This window comes from Stegodyphus dumicola, chromosome 6 (assembly GCF_044657685.1).
Source record: "Stegodyphus dumicola isolate Sdum_Otavi_A_Nest chromosome 6, ASM4465768v1".
NCBI lineage: Eukaryota > Metazoa > Arthropoda > Arachnida > Araneae > Eresidae > Stegodyphus > Stegodyphus dumicola.
Genome location: NC_140773.1, coordinates 178,530,080 through 178,551,881, shown reverse-complemented (window position 1 = coordinate 178,551,881; position 21,802 = coordinate 178,530,080). Strand labels below are relative to the sequence as shown.

The following is a 21,802-nucleotide window of genomic DNA, read 5'->3' as shown; positions in this document are numbered from 1 at the left end:
ATGCTTAAATATATAATCATATATGTTTGATCCACAAGAAAATTGGGACTTTTCCTGTGGGTCATTATTAAGAGGAGATGTTTGAGTTGTATTTTTAAAATATTTTTGCTGAACTAACCAGTATAAGAACCAGAGCTTCATATTTTAATCACACTTAATTTCACTTCTGTAAATTTTTTAATATTTTAAGTCTAGCTAGGAAATAGGGTCTCCTGTTAATACTTTATAAAAATTAACTTTCATAATATTTCAGTGATTATTTCTTCTAAAATATTCTCTGTAAACATTTTTTTTTTTAGTATTAATCTTTTGGTGGATTCTTAAAAGTAACAGTTTTTAATATCAGTTAATATTTAATTTAAAGTCTGTTTTGTAATTTAAATGTAAAGAAGTACCATTTAAAGCTTTATTCATGCATTTATTAACTGAACTGTTTAGAATATTAGGCAGAGAATATGTTATGATAAAATGTATTGTTGATAACTCTTTATTAGAATCAAGAATCTAAAAAAATGTTATCTTGAGAAAAATGAATGTACAACTTTGACACATCTTTAGTTTTGAGATTAAATCTTCTATATTCTCCTCAGAAAATGCGAGTCGTCTTTTTTGTTTTTAAATTAAGCATAGTGGGATAAATAAATAATAAAAAAATTGGCCTAGAAAGTAAAAGTAAATGAAAATAACAAAAAAAAAAAAAAAAAAAAAGTGTAGCTTCATATTTTTGGCATGGTGTTTATGATATATTTTGAAACTGGAAATTAAGTATTTATACCTAAAGGTTCAAAAATTTTTAGGGAAATGTAGCTATAACATCCCCCCCATCCATTAAAAATTAATTTCTTGGAGCAAATATATATATGACATGATGTGAATGATTTGGAACTTAGTGGTGGCATAATAGATGCCTAGTGAAGAAACGTGGCAAAACACACATGGCCGGATTCAAGATAATTTTATTACTGAGGAAAGCAATTTTGGATTCCCAATATTTGCTTCACATATGGACGGGTGTCTTATGTGCCCTACATTTATTTTTGTTAACTCAGAACATATTCAGTGAACAAAGAAGGTAGCAAAAAAGCATTTAGCAAGGAGAAAAGTGTTGCTGCAATTCAGAAAGGAAGGGAGGGAGTCGCAGTTCGAGTTTAAAAAGTTTTGGTTTACAATTATTTAGTGATTGAACAAGAGGTATCTTCATTAAGCATTACATAAGATCACATGATTAATTTGAATGATGCAGTTTAGACATGTGTAAGATAAAAAATATGAAAGTAAACTTCATGTTTTAATGGGCTATAACCTCTTTTATTTTTCATTTAATTTGGGGACTTCCTCTCTCTATCTTAAAAATAGCGCTACAAGTCTAAACTGCATCATACAAATTAATCATGTGATCTTGTGCTTTTTAGCTACCTTCTTTGTTCACTGAATATGTGCCGAGTTAATAAAAATGTAGGGCACATCAGACGCCCGTCCGTATGTAAACCAAATATTGAGAGTCCAGAATTACTTTCTTCAGTAATAAAATTATCTTGAATCCAGCCATGTCTGTTTTGCCAAGTTTCTTTACTAGGCATCTATTATGTTACCACCAAGTTCTAAATCATTCACATCATGTCATAAAATCGCATGATTAATTTGAATGAGGCAGTTTAGACTTATAGCTCTATTTTTAAGATAAAGAGAAGAAGCTTCCAAATTAAATGAAAAATAAAAGAGGTTGTAACCAATTAAAATTAAAGTTTGCTTTTATATTTTTTATCTTACCCATACACATATATATGATTAGAGGTAAATGGGTAAATTTTTAAGATATTGTAACAAAACTAAAAGCATTTTGAAAACCTTTTATTAATTAATTTTTAATCAGATGTGTAATTATACCTGAAGAATAAAGATTTCATTGCTAAAAATAATTTAGTATGTAATTAAAAATATTTATACTTATAATATATATTAGTGACTCGTAGAAATATTAGCAGTATTCTTATTTTCATAATTACTTCAACTCTTTTACAGTTAAAGTTCTTACATGCATCTTGAAATTTTAGAATTGATATCCTTTTTTTTTTTTTTTTTTCCAGATTGCTGGAATAGCTCTTTTAGCTTTTGGATTATGGATGAAAATCTCACTCCACAACCTTCTTGAACTATCAGATGATTATAATGAAGCTGTCCCATATATATTTATTGGAACTGGAGCTGTGATTGTGTTGGTAGGCCTCTTTGCTTGCTGTTGTACAGTGAAAGGCCAGCCAGTTTTATTATATATGGCAAGTAGTATTGCTGCTTCATTACACTTAAAAAGATTTTCATTTTTTAACATCTTATTTGGTTACCTGTGTGAATTTCAAATGTAGACTTTGAATAGTCTAAGAAAATATATGTGATGTAATAGTTAACAATGTTTTAATGCTTGAATTCTCTATCTATACAGCTAAATAACTTTGCTAAATAACTCTGTAAATGACTATACTGATGCTCAAAACATGTAATTTGTCAGACAGTATAATGTAGATGACAAGGTTTTTTGTTATATGTAATAATGTATTGACCACAATGTTGCTTAGTGTTTTTTATTATGTATAATAGAATATTACATTGGGAAACAGATTATTAAATTTTGTATTTATTATTCTTTTAGTTTGAATTGCTGATGAGGAATACAAAGTATACTGCTATACCAGTTGAATTCTTTAATATTTTTTTTGGGGGGGGCAAAAATGCAATTTTTTAAAATGCGTCTTTGAGAATATTTATTGTGATAGTTAAAAGGTATCATCAAATTTTGATATTTTTCTGTTTGTAAGATTTAAAATGCAAAGTTCTCAATAAAACTGTTGAGACATTTGTATTGGATTCTAAAGGTTAAAAAGGTTCATATAATTATTTCTCAATATTTGTTATTAATTCAAGATAAGTTTATTTATAGTTTTTGTTTCTGATTTTATTTAGTTTCCAGCCATACACAGAGATTTATATATAATACTAAATCTTTTTATATTCCAACTCTATAAAAATTTAATTATATGCCGTTTTGGCATTAGCAGTTCTAAACTGAATAATAAAAATAATGTGTTACTTACTTTTCTTTGCAGCTAGCTGTTTTCTTAAGTTTGATATTTATATTAGAACTGGTAGCTGGAGTAGCTGGATACATCTACCGTGGCAAAATTAAAGATGGCTTTAAAACAGGATTAAATAATAGTGTTGATCATTACGGCCAAGGTGGCATTCGAGATAAAGACATTGATATTTTACAGTCCTATGTAAGATTTTATTTCATTAGTTTTAGATAACTGGTAATATAGAAATGTTTATAAGGCTGTATAATGGCTAAACTATGAAAATTACATTTAGCATTTAGTGTTTAATGCTTTTACAGTTATTTAAGAATATACTTTCAACCAGCTGTAACTAGTTATATTTTCCAGCAATGAGTTATCAGTTATATTTTCCTGCATATTATTTACTGAAAGTAAATGCATAACAGTCAAAATTATTTTATCTTTAAGTTTTAATTCTAAAATAAAGCTGTGTCATATTGTTCAACTAGCTTATTTTATGATTAAGAAACTAAGAAATATATTTGTGTCCATGGGAATGCTTTTACTTTTTTGATATGATTTTTTTGTTGTTGTCCATATTACATGGAACAGTAGTTGCCAGGGCCTACTCTGAAGAAAGGATAGACTTTTCTTTCCCACCTCCATATTTTAGGGTTTTTTTAGGGGGAGCACTCCGGGAGACCCGGGGGTCTCTCACCCATCTCCCCTTCCACTAATCCACAGGAGAGGACTTTCAGCTCTCCACACCAACACTATACATTTACAAACATCCATGTCTTCTCTGGGTTTTGAACCAGGGCCCTTCGGTACCATAGTAGGCTCCCCTAACCACTATACTCTGTGGGCGACATATGAATTTTTTTTTTAAAGACTGAATTTTGAAGTTAAGATCTAAAAGTAGCTGTACAGATGAAATTTTGGTAATTTCACGTTAGGTGCTATGTTACCATTTGCAGATTTGTGTTATTTTGGACATGGTATACCATGCCATTCCGTGGTTAAAAAAAATGAAATGCTTAAACATCAATAGAAAAAATACAAACACATTCAAAAAGTAAAATAAAAATAATTTTCATTCATTTCATTTAAAATACCCAAAATAACTTTTAATATGAAATGCCATAAATTGAAAATATTTAATTTAAAACTCAAAGCAGTGGTTGTAATACACACATACGCAGAAATAAAAAGACTACCACATTTCTTACTTCATTTGAAGGGGGTGCCAGCAAGGTCTTTTAATATTATTCTGATATTTTTTTTTAAATAGATCATTTATTTCCCCTCTCCACATGAATTCAACAAAGTCTTTATTTTTTGGCTGCATATTTCCATAATATATATATATTTGGGTCTGTAACTATGTCCTAGCTTATTTGCAACTACTTGTCGCACCATTTTACCGATGTCTTAACAGAAATGTTAAAAAATTGTCTCAATGATCCAGACTTTTTGCTGCAGCAGGTAGAAATGTTGCATTGCTATCAAATGCCATCTGCAAAGTATGATTTAATTTCATGCTTAAGCTGCATTAGTAAGCAAAATGCCTTTTTCTTGGGGGGGAAATTCTCTTGCTCCTCTGTTGTCATTAAGTCCCAAATAAAATAAAAACATAATGGAACAGTAGTAAATTAATCAAATGCCAGTTTTAGAAATTCATGCAGAGAATGCCAGTGAACATAGTAAAACAGTATTTGCTGAATCATCGCTGGTGCCCAGCTAAAAAGTAAAATAGCAGAATTTTTAAATGAGTAAAATAATGCTGAAACAAATACTATCATTTAATGACTTGTAATAAATATTGTTTCATAACCTCAAATTTCAGTATTTTTAGTACCTAAAAGTTTTATTTTTGCTGTGTGGAAGGCAGCAATTTCATATTTTTATGTATTTACATTTGATTCTTTTCATTGATTTATCTATTTTAAATATTTCTGAAATACAGCTGGATATGATTCTTTCTCAACCATGTTGTGTGGTCTGCTACTAATGATGATTTATAAACATTTCTTCTGATGTGTGCTACTTTCATTTTAAAATTGTTTATTATTATGTTTAAAATGTTGCTTGCAGTAGTGTTTTTGTTTATATTTAATAGCTTTTTTTTAGATGGTTCTTTTGTTTATCTTATCACTAAAAATTTAAACATATATTTCATATATATACACACACACACTATAGATAAGCCAAAGTTTATTTATTATTAATTATGAAAGTTGCCCAGTATAGTGCAAAATTAAATAATCAAGCGATAATAATTAATTTGATTAAATATTTTGGTATATGTGAAATATGTTTTTTATTTTATAAATTGCAGTCATCTGAATTTGACATTTTTTACAGCTTAAGTGCTGCGGTGTTAATGATTACTTAGACTGGAATGCTAAATGGTGGCAGAATCGTTCAGTCCCACTTAGTTGTTGTCGAGACAAAAGCAGTTGCCATAATGCTCCTGTGGAAGACCCATCAGAAATCTATGAAGAAGTAAGTGATTTATGATGTTAATATAATGTTACAAACATTGTATGTTTTTATTAGATACTTGATATAATTTAAGCCAGCCATTGTTATTTAATCTATTTATGTTGCATTTCCTTCCGATAAGTGTTTTAATATTTATTCAGGGTTCGTAGTGGTCCTTACAAGTGCTTATAAGTCCTTATATTTGAAAATAAAATATAAAGGCCCTTATAGGTGCATACTTTTTCTTTAAAGTCCTTATTTTTTTGTTTTTAGTGCTTATTTTTTGCTTTTAGTGCTTTTTTTTAATTGTTTTTAATGAACGAGCATTTTTTCCCCGTACCAAAGCCGAAACTAAATAAACAACTTTTTTCCCTTATATGCAACGTCAGATGGTGAATCATACTCCCGAAAATTGCTTTTCCCCCCTTCCTCTGCATTAATGTAACCTATGGTGCATGCGAGAGTACAGACAGGTGCACGTCGTTCTATTGGCCAAAGAATTGCAAAAACGTAGAAAATTCCGGTACATTCGGTATTCTTTTCGTCCCACCCAAATACTACACACGTTTGAATTTCTATCAAGATTTTAATAAATTTGCATTCTCGTTCCGCGTGGTCAGTTCATATTCGTGTTTATTACGATCCTTATGCTTATATTATGAGCATATTTATGAATATTTATAATACAGTCAAAAGTCGTTAATCCGGACTCGTCGGGACTTCGGCGATTCTGGATTATCGATTTTTCCGGATTATAGATCATCAGTTTAAATCTCGTAAGATGGCATGCAGAAATTCTAAAATTAAAAATATGAAACCATAATTTATGAAATAAAGAACAATTATGATCTAAAGGGTATCAAAATTTGCAAAAAGAAAAAGCTTAATATTTATTTGTTTACTTTATTAAACATTTCTTTCAATGTAAGTTGTTTAAGTTTTGCTTCGTTTCATGTGATAATACTTTCTCTTTAATTCTATTAAACAGACATAATTTCTTGTTCAGTTACAAAGTTCCGCTGTTCAAGTCCTATAATTGCTGTGTCGAGAACACCGACTAATTTGTCAATCGAAATTTTTTCGTTTTCAATAACCTCTGTCACTTTTCTTCACTATCGGAAGCGAATTATAATGACGAGGAACTTGTTTTAAATCATATCAAAGACGGAGCATATCGAGATGAAATACTACATTTGGTAAGGAATTATAAGCCAAATAAAATAAAAACATCTGTGCTGAAGATAAGGATAGTGCTGACAGATCAACTTCCAATTCATTACGCGCCCGCCACGGCGTTCCCCCTGCCGAGCAGTGTGAAATTGATAAACAGATTTCGGATTTCAAAACATACTTTCGCTTTAGATCCTTTACATATTAACAAATATATATCGGAAATTCTATTTGATATAATCGAAAGTTTAGCTTACTTTTATAAAATTCTCTTACAGTCTGCAAAAAATAATAAGCCGGATCCAATTCGAAAATTAAGGAACAACGCAATCATCAACATTAACTGAAATAGATAATTAGATAATTTTAGCTTATACGTCCATTATACATAAAACGCGCACGCGAAAACGTATTCTGCACTTGCGCACACTCATATGCACAGTCGTAAAAGGTCTTACGCGCACGCGTAAACACCTATGCGCATGTGTCAACGCGGCGCATGCGCAGAAAGTTTTTAGTTTTGAGGTCCGGATTATAGATCATTCCGAATTATGGGTGTCCGAATTAACGACTTTTGACTGTAATATAATTGCAGTAACTGCTGAAGTATAGATAAACTTCCAAAAATGGGCGTGTTTTTACACAGATTAGCTTTCTAAGGAATAATATTCGGAATGGCTTAAATAAAAGGAAAGTAATCGAATAGTCAAAATAATTTTATTTTCTTTGCCAATACATTATACAGTACGGGGGTTGTTTCTCCACAAAATCTCTAATATTGAAGCAGCGGACTTTTTTTTTTGTCACTGTCCAATCTGGATTGAATAGGACTAAAAGTTTTTGCGGTCTACCCAACCCAAGCGAAGATTGATTCTATTCCGGAAATTTAATACAGTGTGTTGAAAATTAGAATCAGAAATACCCCAGATTAGTAAGTCTTTCTTTTCCTTTATTTAGTTCTTCTTTCTCCGAATACCGACAGGTGTCGATTCCAATTGCGTAATATCACATATGGGAAAATTACGCCGCACGTATTGCGCAATAACGTTTGCGGTATTTTGCATTGATAATTAATTTTGATGTTCAGTCTGAGATTTGTTCATGAACACTTAAAAGAGTTTTATTGTGCTTTCCAAGCAGAATATTTCTCAGTTCTGTTGGTTTTTATATGATGCACATATCAAAATGTCAAAATCATTTATTTAGCCTAAATTTAAATCTAAAGAATGGCTACAATCCTCCCCACTCCTCTTTTTCCAGTTACTATCCGGAAAATTTGGGAATTTCCGAGTATGCTGGTTAGTTAAGCTTTTACTGTTAAAGGATGACTGAATGAAGCAATTTCCCAATCTTCTGATTTCAGAAATGTGCCTCTTTTTTACTTAAATTACTTTGCTTGGGATATATGTTAAGGGAAAACTGTTATGCAATGAAAATTTAGAAAATGTTCAGAATTTTGATTTATATTAAATTATTTAAATATTAATATGAGTAAAAAAATAAATTGTATTTATTATTAGGTGCCAAACGAATATAATTAATATGGCTTATTATTATTTATTTTCTATATTTTCAACAGAAATATCATCATTAAATTTTGTAATAGAGTTTAGTTCTGCATAGTTTTTTTTCCTCTCATTGTAAACTAATTCTGTAAATTGAACTGTCATTTAAAATTTTAAAAAAAAAAAGTTAATTGTTTTCCATTGTTGAGGTAATGCTCATTCTCTTAATAAATATTGCATTGCTCATATTTTAAATTACAAGTCTAATTTTTCTTTTAAGGTTATGCAGTTGTGTATAATGTAATTAGACAGGTGCTTATTTTTTCCTTAAAATGTGCTTGAAAAGTGCTTATAGGTGCTTATTTTTTTAACTAAAATGTGGCTATGAACCCTGTTATTGTTCGTTAATTATTTTTGTAATAATCATTACTTCCATTTATTTTACATTTTCACAATTTAACTTCAAATGAGATAATATAACTTTCATTTATAAATAATTAATTTACAATTCATATCTAAGTATCTTAAGTAATTTTAGTTGTGTTTTCTTGGTTTCTTATTAATTTGTTCATGACCTTTATTGGTTATTGACAATGTAGGTTAAATCTTGTTAATTTAAAAAATAAAGAGCAAAATTAAATTTAAACATGAAAGATATATTTAACTATATAACTGTTATAAAATATCAACTAAAATGAGAAATTTGAGAGTGTTTGGTGTTTAATCATTTGAGGAACTTTGTTGAAGCAGAATAGTGTATTTAAGAAATGCTGATTTTTTTTAGGTTACCAACTAAAAATAAACTAAAATAATTTTTATGCAGTTTAATTATGATTTTTTTATTTATTACATTAAAGCTATTTTTTATTGATTTAAATTTGTAACGTAAAAATAATAAATATTAATGTAATAAAAGCTTGTGAATGTATTCACAAGTTGGGTTTTACTCTGCTAGAAGAAACAAGTAATCCTAATTAGAGTTCCAGAGTAATTTGAATCATATGATTATAGTTCTGTTTTAAAGTTATGTTTACTTCATCCCTTCTACATAATTTAAAAATAAATTTCATAATATGGATTCTTATTATTTACACATTTAATTAGTTTCAATTCTTTTATTATTAAACTTAATAGGATTAGATTGGGGCAAGCCATTATTGAATTTATTTTTGTGTCTTTTAAATTATGATTATTACTTAACTTTGAAAAGTGTATTCATTCTGCTGTATTATTGAAGTTTGTCTTTCTAAAGTAATCCATATGCAGTTTTTAAAATAGATTTATGAGTTGCATCATTCTTACATTGAAGGAATTTAAGAAATTTGGGTTTCCGTTTCGTCGGAGCAAATCTCGCCAAGCAGATTTTATTGGTGACAACACACAGTATACACATAAAAATTGTTAAGAAATGTTAATTCTAAGAAATTTTTATTTCGAAGACATGAGCATTTTAATATCATTTAAAATTTTTGTAAAAAGACAATAAATTTGTAAAAAGACATTAATTTAAGAATTTACTATGCTTTCATGGTACAACATACTGGCTTGCCGTTTCATATCACGTGACCCCAAGTGATCTCATTTCACGTAAATTATGCTACAAAAATCTAATTGTCTCAGTAAATATCTACATTAATTTCAAGTTAAATCTTAATTTTGAATACAAGTTTAAATGCAAGAATTATTTCAATTGGTACGAATAGCTTACTCATAAATTATGTAAAACCGCAATGCTTTACTTCGCTAGTGCATTCTCATTATAATTGATGAATTTAATCCTTGACTTCGCCTTTCCTGTATTTTCGCCTTTGTGTGAGCGGTGTGATTGCATCCTAATTGACTTAATCACCGCGAATGGCCTTAGGGCATAAAATTGAACTATCTGGTAAAAATTCTATATAATTGTATGCCAGTATTGAGAAAAACAATCAATCTGAAAAGAAATGGCTGTGAATTGTTTTGAAAATGAGGCATAAAAGGTTAACAGCGAGGATATCCTGTTTGGCTTTGGTTGTACCATTTTTGGGGACCTTTATCGCTTGCGCCAGTAAAATGGAAAAGTACCGAAATTTGCTAATCTTTCAGAAGAAAAGATGATATGCATTGTAAAAGTTGTTATATTTCTTAGTTTAAGGCAAGAGTGGTGTAATTCACAAACACAATTTTTATTAATCTATGAATCTTTTAAAAATAAATAATGCTTCAAAAAGAAAAATGATATAATATATAACAGATTTTTGAATATATAGATATATGGCCTTGAAACTGAACATTTAAATGAAAAATTTTTGTGGGAAATTATATTTTGCTTTTGAGCCTTTCATTTGAGGAATAAGAAGCTATTTGCAAAGTAATTTCTATTGTTCTAGTTTGACGTTTATTTAATTGAAAAAATATTTTTGGTCGGTGGTTCCACTTTTAATTTTTAATAACATGAAAGTTTTAGTTATATTATCTTTAAGTTAGGGGGAAAAAAGGTCTTCAATTTTGCTTAATGTAAAAATTTATTTATGTTGTGAAAGAATATCAGAAATACTGAAAATAATAACTAAGCAAATATTATGTCACATGATGAGCATGTCTAATAACATTCAGTATAGAATTTAATTAATAACAAAACTATGAGTTCTGCCGTGTATATACATCATTTCCTTTTTAATCATCATACTACAGTAGAATTCCGATTATCTGCATAGCTCAGGACCAAGGATTGTGCAGATTAGTGATTTTTGCAGGTTATTGGTCATGCTTCTCTGACTTTTGTTTAGATTTTTCCCTTTGTAATTTTTACATTAAATTTGGATTGCATGCATGTAAATAACAAAATACTTCAGGAATTATATAATCAAGATTTATTGAATATCAAATTATTAAATATTTTAAATCACCTGTGTGGTGATCAGGTGTGAAAAAATACTCCCAATGTAACTTGTGCATGTCGTTAAGAGGCAAATAAAATAGGTACACACCGTCCAGGAGGATATAGCTGGGTTACCTGCCTGTGGGCATTATATCAGGACTGGCCTTCTAGGTTGGGCATTGAGCATGTGGCTAACAACCCCATCCTGGGGGAAGAATTCTCTGTTTTGAAGTCTGAACTAGAAAATATCCATTATCCTTCTCATAGATGAACTCAGAAAAGAATTAAAGACTTCAGTTTTGGTTCATGGAATGTTTGTTCCCTGTATTGTTCTAGAGAAGCTTATACAGCAACTTGATAGGTACAAGGTAGATATTGCAGCATTCCGGAAGTTGAGGTGGACTGGAAATCTTATATCTTATTCTACAGCTGTCATGACAAGAAGCACCTAGAGGGAACTGGTTTCTTGGTAAATAGAAGAGTAAAAAACATCTAACTGTAGATTTTGGGCTGTAATGGCAAGATTATACAAATAATGCATTGGGGGGGGATTCAGTTGTAGCTATAAACTATAGAGCGATAAGTTTATTGTGCATTTGGCTGCAAAACTTTCTGCAAATTACTGTACAAGATACCTTTTTCCTTATGTAAATAGAATTGTTGCTGACTATCAATGTGGATTCTATATTGTATTCTAAATCCACTGTGCACCATATGTTTGGCCTTAGACAAATTATGGAGAAATCCCATGAATTTAATATTGATTTGCATCTCTTGTTTATTAACTACAAAGCAGCGTATGATTCCATTGATTGCAATGAATTATTAAGAGCAATGCATGATTTTGACATTCTCTTAAAACTGATGAAATTTGTAAAAATAACACTTGGTGTGACATACCTTTCTGGTTTCCTTGCCGATAAAGGAGTTAAATTAGGAAATGCCCTCACATGCCTTTTATTTAAAATTGTGTTGGAAAAGGTCATCAGAAAGTCTGGAATAAACATTGGGTGCAGTATTTTTAGAAAATGTTTTCAAGTGCAGATGATTCCCATTCGCAGATGACATAGCACAGGTGGCCAGAAGCAAAAGATACCTAATACAAGCAAAAGAATCGAATACAGCTATTGAGAGGGAGGATAAACCAGTGGGCCTTATTATTAACCAAAATAAAACTAAATATTTGAATACTATTGGAAATATTTCCATCCTAACTCGTATCCTAATTGGAGATCATAAATTTGAAATGGTTACAGCTTTTTTTTTTTTTTTTTAAATCTGTGATCAATGTTTAAAAAAAAAAAACAAGGATATCCTACCTGAAATAAAGAGATGCATTGTTGAAGCTTTTTATAGTTATTAAAGGATTTATTGAGATCTGGCTTTCTATCTGGAAAGACAGAGCTATTACATTACAAGACAATTATGATCAATTATTCATCCTATCCTGCCTTAAACTTCAGAGCCCTGGACTATGACCATGAAGAGGGAAAGGATCTTGGGCATCTCTGAATGCAGGCTCTTCAGAGGAAATTCAGAAAAATGATATCTGGTTTAGAAGATGCAACACCAAATTATACCAAATATTCAAAGAGCCAGATTAAAATAGGCCACCTCAGTTAACTTGCTCACCCCTAACGGACTGAGTAGGTTATCTGTATGAGCAACTGTAACATACTAAAAGTAATATTTTCAAGTAGACCAGATAACGCAAGAAGAGGAGAAAGATTAGATAACTGATGGATAAATGGTGTAGAGGAGAATTATTAAAGGCCTCATTCAATTGAAACAGCGATCGTTGTATCAAGCATTAGCGATCACTTTTGAAAACGAGTGATTTTTCGTATTCATTTGAAACACTTCCCTACCAGTCGAACTCGTAGGGGTAGCCAGAGGTTACTTGATGCGCGATGCTGTTTGTCACGTGGTCGGAAGTTGCGTTAGTTTCGAAATAAACAATGAAAGAGCTACTAGATGTGCAGGTTGACTCCTCGTAACAGTTCTTTAGGGTTGCAACTCAGGTTTGGTGTTCCCTCTTTGGCTTTTCAGCGCTATTGTTTCAAATTTTTATCCATGAAAATTCTTCAAAGGTATCATTTTATTTTAATTCCTTTATGAAAACAGCTAACATAAGAGACACATTCCATTCACATAAATCATATACATGTGAAAAATATAGGTCAAGTAAGTTTTACGTGCATACTGAAAAAAAGTGATTCAAAAGACCTTTTAAAGCAAAAGAAAAGAAAAATGTACAGTCAAAAGTCGTTAATTCGGACTCGTCGGGACTTCGGCGATTCCGGATTATCGATTTTTCCGGATTATAGATCCTCAGTTTAAATCTCGTAAGATGGCATGCAGAAATTCTAAAATTAAAAATATGAAACCGTAATTTATGAAATAAAGAACAATTATGATCTAAAGGGTATCAAAATTTACAAAAAAATAGTTTAATATTTATTTGTTTACTTTATTAAACATTTCTTTCAATGTAAGTTGTTAAAGTTGCTTCATTTTATGTGATAATACTTTCTCTTTAATTCTATAAACAGACATAATTTCTTGTTCAGTTACAAAGTTCCGCTGTTCAAGTCCCGTAATTGCTGTGCCGAGAATACCGACTAACTTGTCAATCGAAATTTTTTCGTTTTCACTAACCTCTCTGTCACCTTCTTCATGTCTTTATCCATTTTTTGCAGCAATTCCACTTTTTGTTTGATGGACATCGAAACATACTTTCGTTTTGTAGATACATACTTTTGTTTTGTTTGTCCTTTGGGAGCTTCAGCATCGGAAATTCTATTTGACATAATTGAAAGTTCAAGTTTACTTTTATAAAATTGCTCTTACAAAATCTGCAAAAAATAATAAGCCAGATCCACTTTGAAGATTAAGGAACAACGCAATCATCAACATTAACTGAAATAGATAATTAGATCATTTTAGCTTATACCGTGCGTTATGCATTAAACGCGCATGCGAAAACGTATTCTGCACTTGTGCACACGCATATGCGCAGTCGTAAAGGTCTTACGCGCACGCGTAAACGCCTATGCGCATGTGTCAACGCGGTGCATGCGCAGAAAGTTTTTAGCTTTGAGGTCCGGATTATGGGTGTCCGAATTAACGACTTTTGACTGTATTTAGTTCTATTAACAACTAAAAAAATACAATGTAATATATTCTAAAAGGAAAATTATATAATACATAATGATCTAAATTACATATATTTAATAAATACATAAAACTCTATAATGAATAATGTTCATAACTATATAATAAACACCAACACATATCACATCATGGTACATAACACTGCTATGAAAGAAAGAATTTTTAATTAGAAACATATCTTTTATATTTATTCAATAACATAGATAAATAAAACATAAAGATGACAAGAGGTTATGAAAACACGTTATGCAACTTAAGAAACAGTAAGAAGACTTTTAAGTTATTGTAATATCATAAGGCACTGATTAGGAAGTAAATACCATTTTTTCATTCTCTTACATCCGTAATAAGTTTTTGATTAAAAACTTTAGCAGTGAAAGCTAAAACAAATTTATTATTGGCGCCTCTGATACAAAGTCACACAAAAATAAACTTGATTTAGCAAATTTCTAAAACATTAAAATCAAAAGTAGTAAATTACAGTAACATATATTATTAAATTATTTTAATTACACAAAAAAAATTGTCTGAATTAAATTAAGAATAAGTGACTAAGCTTGTACAGCATTTTAAAACATATTTTATGTTGATACATTGGAAATAAATTGTCAGCAATCGCAGTTAAATGAAAGAGCTGGAATGATGTATAAATACGGTCAAAATTATTCGTTAAATACCTAAATTGATGCTTACCTTCTTCAAAATGAATATAAATATGATATATTTATGTTACTTTAAGGGAAATATTATATAATGCATAGTTTCAATCATATTATCCAATGTTTCCTTTTTTTTTTTTTTTTACATTGGAGGTCAACTGACAGATTTGGCGACAATATAATAGGGTAAAAAAATAACATACGATTTTAAACCATGAATCCCGCATTAGAATTTAAATAAAAAGTGCACTTATAGTTATAATCATGCACAAAATTGAAATCAAATGTAAAATATAATTATTTAAACTTTGTCCTTTCGTGATAATAACAATAAAAAAAATCACATCAGCATCTACTTATCGCTGTCGGTATCTGTGTATTGATTATACACATTCTGATATTCATTTTGTACATATAAATCAGTTTGTTATTAATTGCAATACTTAAATGATAATACACATTTCTCTGAAACATGAACATTTATTTTTTTAACAATTATGAAAACATACGAAGCTGAACTTACTTCAAAAGCGCACGGTCTTGCGATCGGAATCTATTCCAATGGACAAGAATTAATTACCCATTTTCTTCGTATTTCATCATTTCTCGGGAAACAGAACATACTAAAGTTATTTCTGGAACGATATGAATAATTTGATGCAGTGCATACACTCGCATTTCTCGGAATTAGGTAGCAATCCATCACCACAAATGTAAACAACACAACGCTAAATCAATGTCTACTAGCAACAAGTGCCCTTAATTTGGATACAACACAGATGATGAGTCAGCTCCCCTTGCTAGGATCCTTATACACCCTATACTTTGATATAAGTTGCTGCTCACTCAGCAGATCTAAAGCATTTTCTTTAGCACACTTGATTTCTGTCCTCGTGAAAGCACAAACAACACAGCCGCCATATTGATTCGATCGTTTTTCACTGCGGAATGATGGGTTCCAAGTGATCGCTATGAAAACGATCGATCGCGAGCTCAGAGTAATCATTATGTTTCAATTGAATACCAAAGCAGCAAAATCAATCGCAACTGATGACGACTAACGATAACTAAATGTTTCAATTGAATGAGGCCTTTAGTCCTTAAAACTAAAAATTGGAAAAGTTTGACTGTTAGTAGAGGTGGTTGGAAAGATCTAGTCCAAGAAGGCCTTGGAAAACCCTGGGCTGTTATGCCATGAATAATGATGAAATATTTTAAATATATACAGAGAAAATGTCAATACAAGGAAATGTATAGGGGAGAAAAGGATAAATGATTTAGCATTTTGTGGATAGCATTTTTATGCTCTTAAATGAAAGAAAAACTGGGTACACAAATAAATAGTTTAAAAAAGTCTTGATAGAAAGTTTTTCCCAAAATGAATCCATACACTTGTCTGCCATGACATCTGTGTTGCTGGTTTAATAAAATCATTAGCAATTTTACAAGTAAATTACAATTTTACAAGTGAGCAATTTTACAGTGCTCGAAATGAAAGTGTAGTTTTACTAAAAGAATTTTTTTTTCTTTATCACTGTTACCGTGTTTTTTATTTTTAATGTGGCATAAATCTATGTAAGGGTAAGAATCTGACTCTGTTGGCTAACTATATGAACAGGTATGCATTCATTCTGCGGAATGTAAACAAATCAATTTTGAAGTGCATTTCATTTGAAACTCTGCATCTGAAGCTGTGAACAAATAAATTCTTTGCACACACAGACTGCATAAACTCAAAATTAATATTAAAAGAATGGATTAGCAACTCAAAAGCAATGATTTATCTAAAACACAAAATTTGCAAATTTATTATTTGTCATTACAGAGAGTTATGCAGAAAATTTTATATAAAACTTTAATAATGAGTAAAATTAATTTCTTTAATCAATGTATGGGGTGATTATAACTAAAGTTGAAATTTTAAAATACTCTAACTTTAAAATTATTGGTCAGAATGACTTGATATTTTACCAGAATAATTGTGAGAAGGCGAAGAAAAACATAAAAAAATGTGCCAATAGATGGCACTCTCAGGGTAACATCAGGAAGTCCTAAATGGGTTCATTAAACAGAGGAATTTTGTTAGCCGAAAGGAAACAATATTGCGGCAAATTAGTAAAAAGACAAGAATATGTGTTTACAGCGAAAACAGTTATAGTGACAAGAGAAAAAGGGGAACTCAACAAATGCATGATTAACGCATACGTTGTTCAATATGCGATTCGCCAAGTTCCGCTACTATTTGGAAGTGCAAAACGGTATGTTCCACTACAGATTGAAGAATATCTGTGCTGATGCAATGAATATGGTGCCTGATGCTTACCTTCAAGTCTGCCAGATTCACAACCTGCGAGTTGTAAACAACATTCTTTAAGTTTCCCCAAATCCAAAAATCACACGGGTTCAAGTCGAGGGAATGTGGCAGCCACACTGCATTTTACATAACCATTTTACTTAAAAATGCAGTGTTCTGCATTTTTATAACAGCAGTGTCTGAGGTGTGCATGTCATGCCTTAGTAATTTGCATATCTCTACAGTAGCAAATTGAACTCTGACAGTGCCATCTTTCAGTAAATTTTGGAACTATTTATTCCTTCGCCAAAATTAATTTCATTGCTTCAAAATTGTTCTAGTAAAATATCATGTCATTCTGACTTTTGGTTTTAGAGCATTTTGATATTGCAACTTTAATTACCTTGTATATTGTAAACATAGTGTACTTTTTTAAGAAGTTTATTTCTTTGTGTATATTAGAGAAAACAACCATTGAAATTATGTTGAATTTTCTAGAATTCGAAATTTTCTTCGTTTACATCCAAAAATGAGTTTGGATTGCAGATCTTCATAAATTATTGGAATTCTGCATTATCATCATTTTATCATGTGCCATGTTTGTTTTAGTTTTATAATACCTTCTTTAATTATTTATAGAACTTTTAATTTGAATTCATTATGCGTACACCTTCTTTAATTATTTATAGAACTTTTAATTTAAATTTATTATGCGTACATGCATTTTTTAATTTATTGTATTTGCATAACCATTTAGATGTCTTGCATTTTATTGAATGGTTGATGAGTTATATATTTGCTGTTTTCTTTATAGACTGGTTAAAGTTTAAACCTTAAAAAATATCTGCAAACATTTCAATTATATGTTCAGCATTTATGTATATGCAGTACCAAGTCCGAGATCCGGACTCGTCACTAATCGGGACTTCGGCAATTCTGGATTTGGGGTTTTTCTGGATATTAGATCATCGGTTTAAATCTAGTAAGATGACATGTAGAAATTATAAAATTAAAAATTTGTGACATATGAAATAATGAAACATTTATGATCTGAAAGATATCACAAATAAAAGAGCTTAACCGCTTCCCTTACAAATTTTTTTGAAAAAAATTGCAAAAAAAATCACATTTTTTTTATTTTATTATTAAATACAACAAAACGAAACAAATCAAAATATGTAGATTTTAAGTTGAATTTTTAATTTTTTGAAGGTGTAAAAGCATTTATTTTTAATATTAGTTTACTATCCCGAGTTATCTCGGGCAAACGAAAAAAAGTTAAATATTAATCTTTGTATGATAGTTTTTGAAACAAGGGACAACACAGAGTAATACCTGACATTCTACACTGGTATCTGGTCTCTTTTTTTTACTGGCTTATCGCTAGAATCTCTTTCACGGGAGCACAGAGTCAACACCTTCTTAAACAGAAGCCCAACTACGAGATCGTGACGTCACAAACTGGCGGCTGACAATCGCCGTTGGTCACCTACTACTTACCTTTAAAATATATATGTTATTAAAGCTTTACTAACAAGATGGTGTTTTCTAGTGATGTAGGTACATATTATTTTTCTTTTTTTTACTTTATCTATATGTAAATATATATATATATAGAGAGAGAGAGAGATGAAAATATGTATTTTCAATTCAGTAGCGGATATAATATTGATAACCTCTTCATATGCGCAAAGTATATTGTATACTATTAATTTTTTTATGGTCTTGTATTGCATGTTTACAGTTAAAATAATGCTTTAAAGTACTGGTTGACTTTTGATAAGTAACAGTAAGGAAATGTTGGAATCTCCCTCTTTACTAATATTCAAGTCACTTAACTGCATAAAAAATAATAGGAAGGATGTATGGAAATATTTTTAAGGATATTAGAAGCTTTTAAATTTTAGCAGGGTAGATTTATAAGCACAAAAGCTTCCATTAAAGAAACTAATTCTATATACACAAGTTGAATTACAATTCTTTTTTATTTTTATTCTTAAATAGCAAGGTGTTAGCTGAGGTTTCCAATCCTTGTTACCAGAGTGTACGTGGTAGAGCCTAATTATGTCAGGAAAAGTGCTATGACATAATAGGATACCGGACGTCCCTTGCATTAACACTCCATCCCTCCCGTATTGAAATTCACAATTTTTAAATAAATTTTCCTCTGCTGTCAATTTACCAAGTATTTTAATAATATTCTCAAAATATTCTTATTACATTCAAATTGTAGATTTTTTTCATACAAATTAAGATTAAATAAAAATTTTTCAGTAAAGTTTTGTGCTCTGACTGGCATCTGTATCTATGCAATTAAACTTTTATGCCATGAACGAAAATGAAGTTTCTCAAAATAAAATTTAAAGTAATATTTTTTCATCATTAAAAGTTTGAATTTTTCTTTTCTTTCCACCTTGTTTGGACAATGAGTCATTAATTTTTTTACAGTAATTCTTAAGGAAGATGTTTGTAGCTACATGCACAAGAAGTTTAAGAAGTCTGTTGGACGAGTGTTCATTTTCACATGTCTCAAATGGCAAATACTTTTCATCGCTACATAATCTCTCTGTAGTAAGCTGGGTTGCTATAGCCCTATGATTTCTACATTAAAAAAAAAAAAAAAAAAAAAAAAAAAAAAAAAGATTCATTTTCAAAAGATATTAGCTTGGATATAATAATGTAGTTATAAATAATGATAGTGATAACTTCATCACATGGATACTTCAACCCTCCAAAGTCTAAATTTTTTATCAGCTCACATGCTCCTTTATAATGAAATTCGTTTGATAATAATAAATAATCTTTACAATATTTTCATCACAGAATGCACACAATAACCAGCTATATACATCAGTGGACTAAGACTATCTTTAATATTTATAATGTCTTGTTCGTTAACAACAAGTTTAGATCCAGTTATTTCTGTTTCCTCTATGTGACCATCCATCTCTTGCTCACATTCAATTTTACTTATGGTAATTTCACCATGAATGGCAGACTTTAAAGTTAAAGGAAGAAGAGAGCGAACCCGCAATTTTTTCTCTGCTTCATATACTTGTGTACAGTCAAAAGTTGTTAATTCGGACACCCATAATCCGGAATGATCTATAATCCGGACCTCAAAGCTAAAAACTTTCTGCGCATGCGCCGCATTGCCACATGCGCACAGGCGTTTTATGCGTGCGCGTAAGACCTTGACTACTGAGCATATGCATGTGCGCAAGTGCAGAATACGTTTTCGCCTGCGCGTTTAATGTATAACGGACGGTGTAAGCTAAAATTATCTAATTATATATTTCAGTTAATGTTAATGATTGCGTTGTTCATTAAACTTCCAATTGGATCCCGCTTATTATTTTTTGCAGACTGTAAGAGCAATTTTATAAAAGTAAACTTGAAACTTTCGATTATGTCAAATAGAATTTCCGATGCTGGAACTTCCATAGGATCTACAAAACGAAAGTATGTTTCGATGTCCAACAAACGAAAAGTGAAATTGCTGCAAAAAATGGATAAAGACATGAAGAATGTGACAGAGAGGTTAGTGAAAACGAAAAAATTTCGATTGACAAGTTAGTCGGTATTCTCGGCACAGCAATTAACGAGACTTGAACAGCGGAACTTTGTAACTGAACAAGAAATTATGTCTGTTTATAGAATTAAAGAGAAAGTATTATCACATAAAACGAAGCAACTTAAACAACTTACATTGAAAGAAATGTTTAATAAAGTAAAATAAATATTAAGCTTTTTTTTGTATAAATTTTGATACCCTTTAGATCATAGATCATAATTATACTTTATTTCATAAATTACGGTTTCATATTTTTAATTTTAGAGTTTCTGCATGCCATCTTACGAGATTTAAACTGATGATCTATAATCCGGAAAAATCGATAATCCGGAATTGCCGAAGTCCCGACGAGTCCGGATTAACGACTTTTGACTGTAATAGATACATTATACTGAGAACCACATAACTGTCTTTATTGACCAAATCGATCTTCTAAACTATCTGTTTGCAATTTTGCTGTTAGAACATATTTTTGGTTTAGTTCTTCTATGCAGTATCTCGAAATTTCTATAATAGCATACGTAGTGTGCTTTAATGCAAGATGAGTTTCTTTCGTATAACAACCGGTATCCGCTCCACTGATTTCCCATTTGTCTAACCAATCCAAGAACATATTTAAAAATTTAATTCTTTGATCATCTACCGAATGTGTAATCGGTTCCTGAAAAATATCAAGTTTATGTTCTCCCTGATACAAAGATTTTACATTAACTATGTGCCACCATGTGCTTATAATTCGAATGTATTCAGCAGTTTGTTTCCATTCTTAAATGTCATATATAGGACCAGCAATACGAAGACCTTCAGCCACATTCAAATTAAACAACTGAAGCGCTAGTTTAACATTTTGTCTTTCTAGATTGTTCGGATACAATGACTTAGTAGTCAGAATCGGAGCATATTTCACAATACTGCTGTATTCAATTTCATGAAGTTTCTTTAAGCACAATAAAGATGCTGGTTTTAAAATTTCTGCAGATTTCGTTTCTGGTGTTTCCAGAAAATCTGGGAAATACATGCATTGCCCTAAATT

General features: G+C 30.4%; 1 protein-coding gene across 1 annotated transcript in view; it reads left to right on the top strand.

The window, feature by feature from the left end:
• LOC118203676 (tetraspanin-6-like) overlaps positions 1-21,802 on the top strand; it is a 64,706-nt gene that overhangs the window by 27,879 nt on the left and 15,025 nt on the right. Inside the window, exons 2-4 of the mRNA XM_035375954.2 lie at positions 2,088-2,276; positions 3,102-3,272; positions 5,415-5,555. Of these exons, the coding sequence (XP_035231845.1) occupies positions 2,088-2,276; positions 3,102-3,272; positions 5,415-5,555 (501 nt within the window). The remainder of the gene's footprint in view (positions 1-2,087; positions 2,277-3,101; positions 3,273-5,414; positions 5,556-21,802) is intronic.